General features: G+C 49.3%; 1 protein-coding gene across 1 annotated transcript; it reads right to left on the bottom strand.

Moving 5' to 3' along the window:
• Window positions 1-11,000, bottom strand: DL89DRAFT_287500 (uncharacterized protein; the record flags this gene model as incomplete). The annotated part of the gene is made up of 5 exons (XM_040889912.1): window positions 1-3,216; window positions 3,281-5,543; window positions 5,720-9,844; window positions 9,891-10,180; window positions 10,268-11,000. 5 exons carry the CDS (start codon window positions 10,998-11,000, stop codon window positions 8-10), a joined length of 10,620 nt encoding a protein of 3,539 aa, XP_040739447.1. The 3' UTR covers window positions 1-7.
• Between the last annotated feature and the right edge of the window lie 532 nt (window positions 11,001-11,532).

Raw genomic sequence — 11,532 nt, 5'->3', positions numbered from 1 at the left:
GAGTTGTTCAGAATGTGTACTGCTTGGTTTTCGAGTCAAGTTTGGCCCTTGCACCAGGATCCAGGAACACAGATGCCTCCTGTTCCTGTGAGAACGGGGGCTCTTCCTTTGCCTGGAAATATGTGTGGTTTCCAAGAAGTGCTCCCTGCCAGTAGCGGGTCGATCTCTTCATGCGCTCATCGACTTTAGTTGTGTACTCGACCAGCTCCTCCTTTGAAAGTGTTGCGAATAGGTAGTCCGGATGAACGATAAGCCCCGCTCCATTGGACTGGCTGAATCCAAACGACGTGAACAGCGCGGCCTTGATAGTTGGCGCACGAATAGTCTTGCTCAGGTATACAAGGTGTTCGTGCTGCTCCAGCTCGTCATCGATATTGTCCGCATTCCTATTCCCCGGAATGAGTCCTGTTGTCATTGACTGAAGAATGCCATGCATTGAACAGCTCGTTGCTGGGGCCTTTGTATGACCAAGGATCCACTTTTGGCAAACTACTGGAACCGGAAGACCAGGCGTGCGTCCAACGTGCTTCAAGAGCATGTTCACAATGTTCGACTCGTTTACATCGTTCAACTTTGTCGATGTTCCGTGGAATGACGCCAGCCCAATATCATCTGCGCCAAGACCCCATGTCGCTAGCGCAGCACGAAGGGGCGAGGTCGACTTGCACATCTTGTAGAAATCATTACCCCATGTCGTTTTAGCTGTTTGTCTTATATCTTTCGCTACGCCAGTGTTACCCAACTGCTCAAGCGCAGCTAATTGCCTATCACGCATCTGCCTCCTATAATGGATGTCAAGCAGTTGCAGGTCCGATGGGGTGGGGTTCTCCTTTCCAATGGACAGTATCCCTTGGCCCGGGGCGCTATAATTGCGGGTCGACTTGTCGGTAGCAGTGGCGGACATTGCTAAAATCCCATAAATAGGCGCTCCAATTTTAAGCGCCGCAGTAGCTGACATCAAAACAGCAACCCCCGAGCCGTGACTCTCAACAAACCCGCTTCTGGTAGATGTACAGGGCCGTGACATTTCCTGAGGGATTCTCCCCTTTACTAGCTCATCCCTGGCACTTGCTGTGGCATTCATCAAACCAAACTCAAATGAGGTATCGTTCGTGAACCCTTCTCCTGCACCAGCGATCATGACATCCGCTTTACCCTGGATAATCGATTCTGCAGCAAGGTCTAGCGCGATGGCCGAAGTGGCACATGCGCCAACAGTCGGTTTTAGTGGACCTGATGCCGAAAATAGAAGCATATTGAGCCATGCGCTCATATGATTGACGGTGCATTCAGTCATCATGTCCGAGTTCACATTCTTGTCTAGATATCTGTTGCGGAACACATTAACAAGGGTTTTTGCCCCACCCGCACTAGAGCCTATCGCGTGCCCGACCTTTGAAACGTGGAAGTACTGGTAGAGTTCATATGGATCTGTAATGCCAGATCTGACGAGCGCCTCCATTGTAGCAATAAGGGTATAGTGGTTCGCATCGTCCATATTCAGTGCGAGATCCTCTGGTATTCCTAGCCGAACTGGATCCCACCCGGTCGGTGTTTGAGAAAGAACAGTGTGTCCAATACCGATTGCTTTTGGCACATGGATTACAGTGCCTTTAAGGAGTCTGACCGACCATGTTCCATCAGGGTTCTCCCATGTGTCAACCTTGTCGCCATTTCTCTGTTTGAAATGAAGAGCCTCCTCTGCACTGGTCTCGAAAGGAGGCATGTCCTGATCGATCTGAAGTTCGCGGATGAAGGACTTCATATCAACATCCTTCTCACCCCAAATTTCTGGTTCAACAAGACGAATGCCGGTATGTTCCAAGATATACGGCTCGTACTTTGCCCTCATTTCCATATCGTGCACTGGCTCTTGTGTTTTTGCGTCAACCCAGCCAGTATAGTGACTCCCTGTTCCCGGATGGTCGCCAGAGAACCTTTTGATCAGCCCCATCATCCATGCCAGCTCAATGCAGCCTTCCATCGAGAACACACCATATGCCTCCTGCTCCCAGCGCAAGGCTGCATTCCCAAATGGACCAACTTCACCGAATCCTGTCACAACCACAACCTTGTCCAAGTCAACCATGCCCTCCAGGTGTCTAAGGTGGTCGAGTTGCTCGTATTCTTTTACAGCCGGGGAGTCAACCCTGTGTTGAGCACGTGGTATCGTCTTGTTTACAAATGACAATGTCACAGAATCCTCTTTCTGCTCAGTGAGATACACTGCACACACATCCGAGTGCGCGGCTTTCCTTAATCTGGCAGCTTCTATCAGCACTGAGCGCCGCTTCGATAACTCCTTGCCCACTGTCTCAATAGAATATGACCCTCCATTGAAGTTGCCAAACACAGGATTGTTGTGCGCTGTCTCTTCCATCCCTTGTGATAGCAGGCAAAGTATGTTGAACGACATTTCCTCACGAGAGAACGTACGCATGCCCATTTCCTCCATGGCTGCATACACATTTGCACTTCCAGATGTCAGTTTCGTGCTGCGGGTCCATCCAATTTCACCACCAGTGATTGAAATGTACTCTGACCATGATTCTGTGTGCCAGCGGTTGTACAGTGTATGCAAAGCTGCCTTCGTTTCACCATACATACCGTCATTTCCTGCTATTCCATGATTGGATGAATGTGGCAACACAAGTAGCGATGGGTGGAGAGTATTTCCAGTTCTTACTTTAGCCGCCTTAACCTGTCCTATTATCCGGAACAAGTTTGTCAATAGAATGCGAATCGTTAACTCAGAGTGGGAGTCGATGCTCCCTGCATCTTTGCCATGTTCTGGGAAAGCAGCAAATGGAGCAATGTAGTCCAAATCCCACCCAAGTCCATCTTTGCCGTAAATATACTGGATGAGGGCCTCTACATCGCATGATGATGCCTGGTTGAAGGGGACAAGAACCAGCTCAGATCCGCGGGAACCAAACTTCCGGTACATCTCTTTCGAAGAATCGGATTGACGACAGGGAATAATTGGACGCTGTAGCAACCACTTTGGCTCCACCAGATAGCAAGCCCTCAACCAATCCTGAGCCAATGGACCCTTTTCCACACCCGGTAACCAGTGCACATTTGCCCTCAAAAGATATGCCGTTAACCGCTGCGTCCTCCATCGAACTGAAGTATTCATCAGAAATCTCCTTGCTATATGTCCAGGCGTTTCCAGCCTGCCGACCGTACATATACAGCAGAGGTAGCCCATCCTTGCTGGCACATTTCATGTGTTGAACGTAGTCACCTATCGATTGCTCCCCCTCTCTGGGAAACTCACAGCTGTCGATATCACCTCTGAACGTGATCTCTGTATGAGGACGCAGTGGGGTCGAAAGCTCTTTGTAGACAGGAGGCACATTTTCTGACTCCCTACACGCTGCATAGATAATCTCCGTTTGCTTCAGTGCACGTTGGGCAGATGGGCAAGGGTCTGCTTTGAGAGTCCCAATAAATGCCTGTAGCATTGAGAGCAGTCCAGGGTTGGACCGGTTCTTGAGCATATGAATACGTTTCATATACGTAGCACGGTCCATTCCTGGTTCCTCTCCACCCAAAATGCCAGAGACCCATTCCAGTACATCCTGACGAGCCCAGTTCCAGTAGGAGTCAAAGTGACGAGCCTTGTTTGCGTCGAATAGTGTGTTGGCCTTATCTATCAACCCGCTGCCGAATTCACGCTTAACTTTGTCATTCTCTGACCTGAGAACTGCTACCTCCAACTGCAGCTTTTCTGCTGATCTAGTACCTTGGCGCGTATCGAGACCCACATGCTTAGTAAGCGTCTCGATCTGGTCAAGAATGAGACTTCTTTGGTTCTTCTGAGCCTTGTCAAATTCAGCGCTGTTAATAACAACGGAGGCCGCCATAGCACCATTTCTATTCCCATTTTGTGCTGTGGCTGTCAGTGATAGACCCACGTGGCTGGCATACATCTGGGCTGCTGACTCCAACCAGACTTGGGCTGCCTCTTCATCTGCAAGCCGGCAGGAGGGTTCCATTGTAACCGACATGAGCAGTAGAGCATCTTGTCTGCGTGGACCCAGGCCATAGTTGTCCTTCAAATACGAACGAGCAACTGACTGTGTGAACCCATTCGGAAGCTTCTCAACAAAAATCCTGTTGATAAGCGACTGAGAGTGTTTACCAAGAGAATTTGTAGAGTTCCCAAGGACTTTGGCAAGTTCCTCCAAGGTTTGCTCTTCGGCATGTTCAGGTAGGCCCTTGCCAAATTCCTTTTGGAAATCTCCAAAAAGCTCATTTTGCACCATTGACTTCCCAGCAACAAGCTCCTTGATCGACATCGTGGGATACACTTTAGCGATTGCTGTGGAGAGCTTCCATGAAATTGTTGCTCGTAGAATATCAACAATTGGAATTGGCACGTCATCAACAGAGCATATAGCAGCTGGCAGGACTGGATTCAAGGCCGCTTGCTCTTCCACAGCAGGGCCGGGGGGTTTGGATGCTCCTTCTTGCTTAGTTGATTTGCTGCTTGTGCTCTGACCTGACCTCAGCGACAAAGGGTCAGTATTTATATCAGCATATTCGGTCTGAGATGCTATATAATATACATCATCTCTATCTTTGCTTGCATGTAGAATAGCGACTTCTTCGCAGAGCCAGCTGTTGCTACCCAGAGTTTGTGTTGCCATACGACATAGTATTGGCCTTGGGCCAATCTCGACCAGCCGCTTCACCGAGCAGCTCTTGAACATCGAATCTTGGGTTTCAATCCATTTTACTGGCGAGGAAAGCTGGAATGAAAGGAGCTCAATCAGAAGCGTACGCGCAAGGTATACCTGGTTACCAAGTGTATCGGTACCATCTGTTTCCCGGTATTGGAGTATATCTTCAATAACTGGTGAGTGGGTGATGGAATAAACACGATCGAAATATTCCTTTGTGATTTCAAAGGGTTCTCCGGTCAGATTGGGGATGTATCTTCCACACAGCAATGAAGTAAGCCTCTTTATATGAGGAATTCTGCTGTCGAGTACCCTGCGGAATGTGTTGATACTTGCTGATAGCTGGCTTGAATGTGAAGGGGCATCGATTCCAGGAATTGCAATAGTTGCGATGCCAGTTTGCAATACTCGTGTATGAGGATGTTCATTCAAAATACCGTTGATAGTCTTTGTTATTTCCTCGCCTTCTTCAATTTCAGCAAGCGTAATGCTCTCTGCAGACAGTCGGTCTATAATCCTGCACATGGCAGTTAAGCTCTCGATATGTCCCGTGACTATATACTGTTGCCCACGGACGTTGTAGTTGACCACTTCCAGGAGCTGCTGCTTTCTTTCGCAAATAAGATCAACAAGTCGGAGAAGGTTGGATATTCCAAAGAGCTTCCCAGCACGCTGAGGGCTGACTGATACCATCGCATACTCGGAGCAGCCATTGATGTCGCGATCTACTGACATATGGAGAAGCAGTCCACGATAGAGAGCAATGTCCACAGCATCCTCGACGGAAACAATCCCAGCAATTGCAGCAAGTGACCCAATCTCGCCAAGCGAATGGCCAGCGAAAATGGCATCATCCTGGATAAGACATGAGCACGCATGTCTGCAGCCTGAGCCAACGACATCACCGTCTGGATCGGCTGTGTGAACAGCGTTGCATTGAGCAGGCCATTTGCATATCGGTGTGTGTATGATGTAGATGTTTGTGTGATCCCTGGGATCAACTGCACAATATCGCTGTCAGATTCACGTACCAAGGAGAGGTATTGTGCGCGAATCTGATTACCCTTTTTGCCACCAAACTTAACCAAGTACTCTCTCGGATTCTCTTGGACAATTTTCAAAAGGGAAACGCCATACTTATTCAGCATGTGCTTATCAGCTCGGTCCCACACATCTCTGGCAGCAGTGGACGATACGTAGAGATCCATCCCCATGCCGACGAACTGTGATCCCTGGCCTGTAAATACATATGCGGTCTTTGCCTGGGCAACCTCTGCTGTGAGTGCCATCACTGTTTCCCGGTTCTGGTTTACAGTCTTGCCATTGATGACCATGTAACCGCTGGCCATTCCCGTGTGAACCAGTTCTACTTGAAGGTCATTGCTGGGATAAACTTTTCCGATAAAGTTGACCTCGTACGAGCGCATACGCCTAGGATCGTTATCAGCAACAATGCTCTCAACAACAGCGCGGGTTGCAGCTGAGGTCCACATGCCGTGGCAAATCACCTCCGATTCTCCGATGTATGCAACCACATAGGGATTTGTATGGAGCATGTTCTGATCGCCAGAAGCATGAGCAAACTCCCAATTTTCAGATGGTGCTTTGATAGACATGGCATCAACATTCCCTGCATATCGGATTGGGACGCCGCCATGCTCAAAACGTACCGAATCACTGGCTACGTGTTGGTTCTGATTGAGATAGTCGACTACTTGGTTACCATATACATCAGTAGTCTCAAAGTAAACGTCGGCAATATGTTCGAGCTCTCCGTATGGTTTCAACCGATATACAGGTCCATAGGTTTTGATATGCGAAATCAGTCCCTTTGATTTGAAACGGTAACACGATTGGAGCCTGAACTCTAGGACTTCCCCAGGTACGGCTTTTACTGGCTCCAGTGTATCCTTGTACGTAAACCATTCTTTGGCTTCAAGTACAGTGGCCTTCTCATCCGATAAGATCAGCATGTGTCGCACAGGTTCATCAGTCAATCTGAAAGTCTGTCTGTATGCCACATATTGGTTAGGTGAGATAATCATATCTTCAGATGCAGCAATGAGGAGTCCATCGCGGTAAAACCTTGATGTGAATGTCATTCTTAGGCCAGGATCAACATTCTCGAGTGCGGTCAGCACCATCTGATAGTAAATTGTATCTCCCACATGCAGTGGAGACACACCTGGTTCGTACTCTGTGTTGTGATAGAGATGCAGAATTCCCATCATCCCCTGGTTCAAAGGCAGGCCAGTTAAGATAGATGTCAGCTGCTTGATTGTAATGCTGAAGAATATGTCAATTGGAGCCATAGACGATCCACTGGCTGCCCTTTTGTAATACTCTGATGCGTTGTGAACACTAGAGCAGTACTTCCGAACAAAGTCTTCAGTAACAGTGAATGGCTTAAGCACAGCATCTGTGAAGTGCTGTTCTATATCATCACACACGATGTAACCAGGGTCGCTTGTGATGCCATGCATACTCAGTATTGACCTACAGTACGCTCTATCCCGACCATGCGTATCTTCAGCAATAAGCGCCGCCGATTTGGATGGCGTGTAGATGTACGGGAATTGGATCTCAAACTGCTCCTCGCCAATCCGATGGTAAATAATCATCAGAATATTCTTCTCACCATGGAGCTGTATGCGAATGTCCAATACCCCAGTTGGTCCATGGATATCGAGCTTGACCGGCCTATCGCCATCAAATGACACCTCTGCTGTTTGCCCTGCCATTGGTCGCAGAACCTGCCTTATTGGATTTGAAGCGTACAGTGATTTGCGAACCACCACTGGCGATGTGAGAAGTGCACGAAACCAGCTCTGAGTAGGACCAGCCAGTGCCTCCAGCCATACATCAGGATCTGGAAGCAGTGCTGCATCAGTTGGGAGCTTGTATGTGCGGCTTGACTCATCAACAGCCACTGCAGCTGAGGTAGGGAGAGATACTGGAAAAGGCTCTGGTGCAAGGTACTCGCAAGGACGGACTAGAGATGGATCCTTATCGAAATTGCACATGCTAAGCTTTTCCGTTAGCCCGGTGTAAACACGGTCGAGTATATCCTTGACCGGTTCGTTGACTGTGGTGGCATACTTCGCAGACACAGGGCCCAAGGCAATAACAGTGCGCTGGACATCTCTGTCAACAACTGTATCCAAATCCTCGGCTTGTGAATTGATGTCCTTCGTCATCCAAACATGCAGGTCGGCGTCGAGGATAGGAACGAAGGGGACTGGCTTGGTTCCAGACCGCTTGCAAAGCCAGACCAGATACTGGACATCCTCAAGCGCAAGAAGAGTGTGGCCGATATCTGGGAATGCCTTAATCGCCAGGTTGATAATCACATGCGGGTCTTGAAGTTGGACGAAGCGTTGGAATACGCGTCGGCTTTCCATCTTGGAAACACGGTCCTCGGCCCTTGAAATAAATTCACCAAACAGTCTGACATACGACACATCCAGCCACCTGGATTTGTCTGCGACATACATGAACTCCACAAGTCGGTTGAGCACTTCCAGGTACGTCATCTCCTCCAAATCGACCACTCGACCATCAGACTTCATGCCAAACCATGGCCGTGTATAGTCCTCATTGAGCCGCTTTATGATACGGTCCTTGTTTGCCATGATTATTGGCAGCTGGTCAGCATATGGCTTGGTGAAGATCATGTCATTCAACTCTCTGAGAGCCAGTGCAGCGCGATTAGCCACACAATGGGCGATCTCACCATATCCTGACATTGCTGATATCACTCCACCGGCATTACCAGTGTATGATAATTCCCACTTGCTATCCTCAACGCCAGTGGCTGCCGCAATGAGCTCCTTTGCTTCCAGAGATATGGCACTCTCTTTTGCAGTGAGGACGCATGAAGCTAACAATACTCCATCAACAGGCATGGGTGCATATCCAAACTGGACACTCCACTGGCCGGAGAGATATGGCAGAATGCTATCGGCGTCGCCGAACCCAGACCCAACGACCAGGATGGTGTTTGGCAGAGACCGGATCTTGCTGTACGTTTCCAACATTGGCTCGTGGAAGTCTTCACACGAATGGTGGCCACCAGCACGGCCGCCAGTCCACTGGATAATGACAGGGAAGTCAGGGTTTACTCTGGCAATTTCAATCGCCTGGAGAATTGTAGCCACTGACCCGGGCTTGAAAGCAACATGGCGTATGCCCGCGTCACGCAACTCCGCGATTATACTGTTGGCGACGTCAACTGAGGGAACACCACCGCCAATACAGAGCCCTGTGATCGGTACTCCTTCCCGCCGCATACGCAGGATACTGGGATACTGGAACACCCATTGCTTCCGATCCATGTAGACCGTGTTGACAGCGAATCCGTTACCTGGCTCAAGGAGCTGAACCAGATTGTCGACCCTTTCCCTGAACACTTTTTCGGTGTAGATCCCACCACCACCAAACTCGACATGGTATCCAGCATTGCTTATGGCTGCGACAAAGTGCTCGTTGGACGTAGTCGGGGTCATCCCTGCAACCATCACAGGCGGGAGTCCAAGAGTGAGCGACATGCGGGTGCGAATATGAAGCTGGCCGCCATGTGCGGTTCGAACAAGGCATGGACTGAAAGCACTCTCCCAGCTTGGCACTGTGAAGACGTCGGAGATATTCCGTTTGAACAAATCGGCCTTGGATCCCATGCGCGACTTGGTACATGGAGTAGGTGAGCTGGTGCTGATGATGGTTTTGCCATAGCCGTCGAGAATGTCTCTGGCGAGTTTGCCGAATGTACTGAAAGTCCCTGGGCTGAAGTCGACGATAAATGTGGCATCGGCGCTGTTGACAGTTGTTGGCCAGTCAACACGGTACACGCACATACTATCGATCAAGAATCTGGTAAGGTCTACTTCATCACGAAGGTCATGTCCGTCCACGCCAGCGTTGACTTGAGTACGAAGAGTGTCAGGATTGAGAATCCAGCCCTTGGCAGTCGCAAACTCGTACACAATTGGTGCAACATGTAGCTGAAGTTTGCAGTGGGTTGGTACCGACATGCTCAGTGGGCTGATATCGGCTACCGGCTTGCGCTGGGAGAACCGGACGCGCGATTGATCCTCTGTTGGCGGCACAGTGTGTTTTTCTAAGGTGCCTAGCAAAGTATGTAATGGCATCCGTTTTGCCTGCAACAACAAAGGTCGAGCGACCGTTGATTAGGGCCAGGCTGACTTCCGAATCCTCGTCCATGCAGTCCCCATTAAACGCAGCAATGAATGATTCTAGCGTTTCTTGGGCTAGACCACGAACAGAAACCATTGGCACGGGTAAGCCATCAGTACGCAGCAAAAGTCCCGGTGCACCTGCATGCGAAGGGTTTGACGAGAAATTTTGCTGGACAATCGCGGATGTTGCAAGAAGAATACCGAGCACCTTCTCGGTAACAACATAGAATGATGCCTCGTCAGTCACGGAAGCAAAGGCAGCAGCCATGGTTAGACCCTGGCTGTGTCCAATTGCAACTACAGAAGGAGAAATGAATGGCTAGTAACGGCGAACACTGGCATTGTTGCATACACTGGAGCCAGTTATGAATGATGTGTGCTTACCATTAAAGCGTGAGACGAGGTCGCCTGGGCTCATATTGAGCGTCTTATACAAGACAGCCACATGCATCGCCTGAATCAGTCCTAGCATGGGCGTAATAACTGGTGCAGTCAGCAAATACTTGGCGTCAGGCATTGCGTCGGGAGAAGCAAGCCAGCCAGCAATGTCCAGTGGACGTGAATGGGCTTTCGCCAATAGGGGGTCAGTGGATTCGCGCTTGAGGAAGTCTGACATATGAGCGACAAAGTCTGACAACAGCGGGCCATAAACATCGAGAAGCCATGCTGCTTCGTCAACATAGCTGTCTGCTCCGCCCGGACTACCAAACATAGCGGCAAGCCTGATGTTTGCATCGGAAATGATAGCGGGAACAGGGACTTCGGGCAGCAACTGACGCGCCTCAAGGGTGTTCCAAACCGAGTAATACCCCTTCATGACGGTTCGCGCTTGCTCAGCAGACAGGTTCAGCTGCTGGACAACCACATGGATATTCTCGTCGGCACAGAATTCTTGGTGGAAGTGAAGAAATAGGGCGACGGCAACATCGGGGTTACGGGAGCTACAGTACGCCAAAAAGAGTGCGACGAGTTCGATTTCCGTGGAAACAGCAGGAGGACCGCCATCCAGAAAAGACGTAGCGAGCTCCTTGGCGACAGGGAAGCTGTCACCAGGAATTGGAATGTTAGTTGACACTCCGCCAGATGCGAGTGCAACCTTGCAGGTAAACAGATTCATTCTGCAGGATAAGTTGAAGCGGGTTCAGAAAGAGTTAATTCTTGAGTGGTTGAGGTGTGCAATGTTTGCAAGAAAAGTGAGATAGGGAACCAACGTTGCATGGCAAATGAGCAGGTTTATACACAATTTTGACAAGCTACATACACGTAAAATGGTGTTGCAAAGCTGGCCAAATGGTCAGTGGTCCTTCAAGTGTGTGAAAGTTCTCAAGGGCGTTGGCGAGGCTTGATTATTCGCCATCACAGGTAATTTCACAGAAATATCACCTCCATTGTATCCTTCCTTTCCCAGGCCAGAAAAGCCCCCTACGCCAGGTGTCTCTTTTCAAATTGAGAAATTGTGTACAATCAGGAGAGAACAAAGAAAAAGTGTGTGTATGGGCAAGGTGCGGAAAATGACTGACATCAAAATTCTTCAAGCCATTGCGGAAATCAGTCTCACACACTTGAAATGTATTCATAGATAAAATGCTGGAAGGCTTGCATATATAGGCTTTGTCTATGTTGCGATTGTCAGCCTAGGAGGTGAGTTG

This window comes from Linderina pennispora (genome assembly GCF_002104995.1).
Source record: "Linderina pennispora strain ATCC 12442 chromosome Unknown DL89scaffold_48, whole genome shotgun sequence".
In the NCBI taxonomy this organism is placed as follows: Eukaryota; Fungi; Kickxellomycota; class Kickxellomycetes; order Kickxellales; family Kickxellaceae; genus Linderina; species Linderina pennispora.
This window is presented reverse-complemented; position numbering and strand designations above follow the sequence as displayed.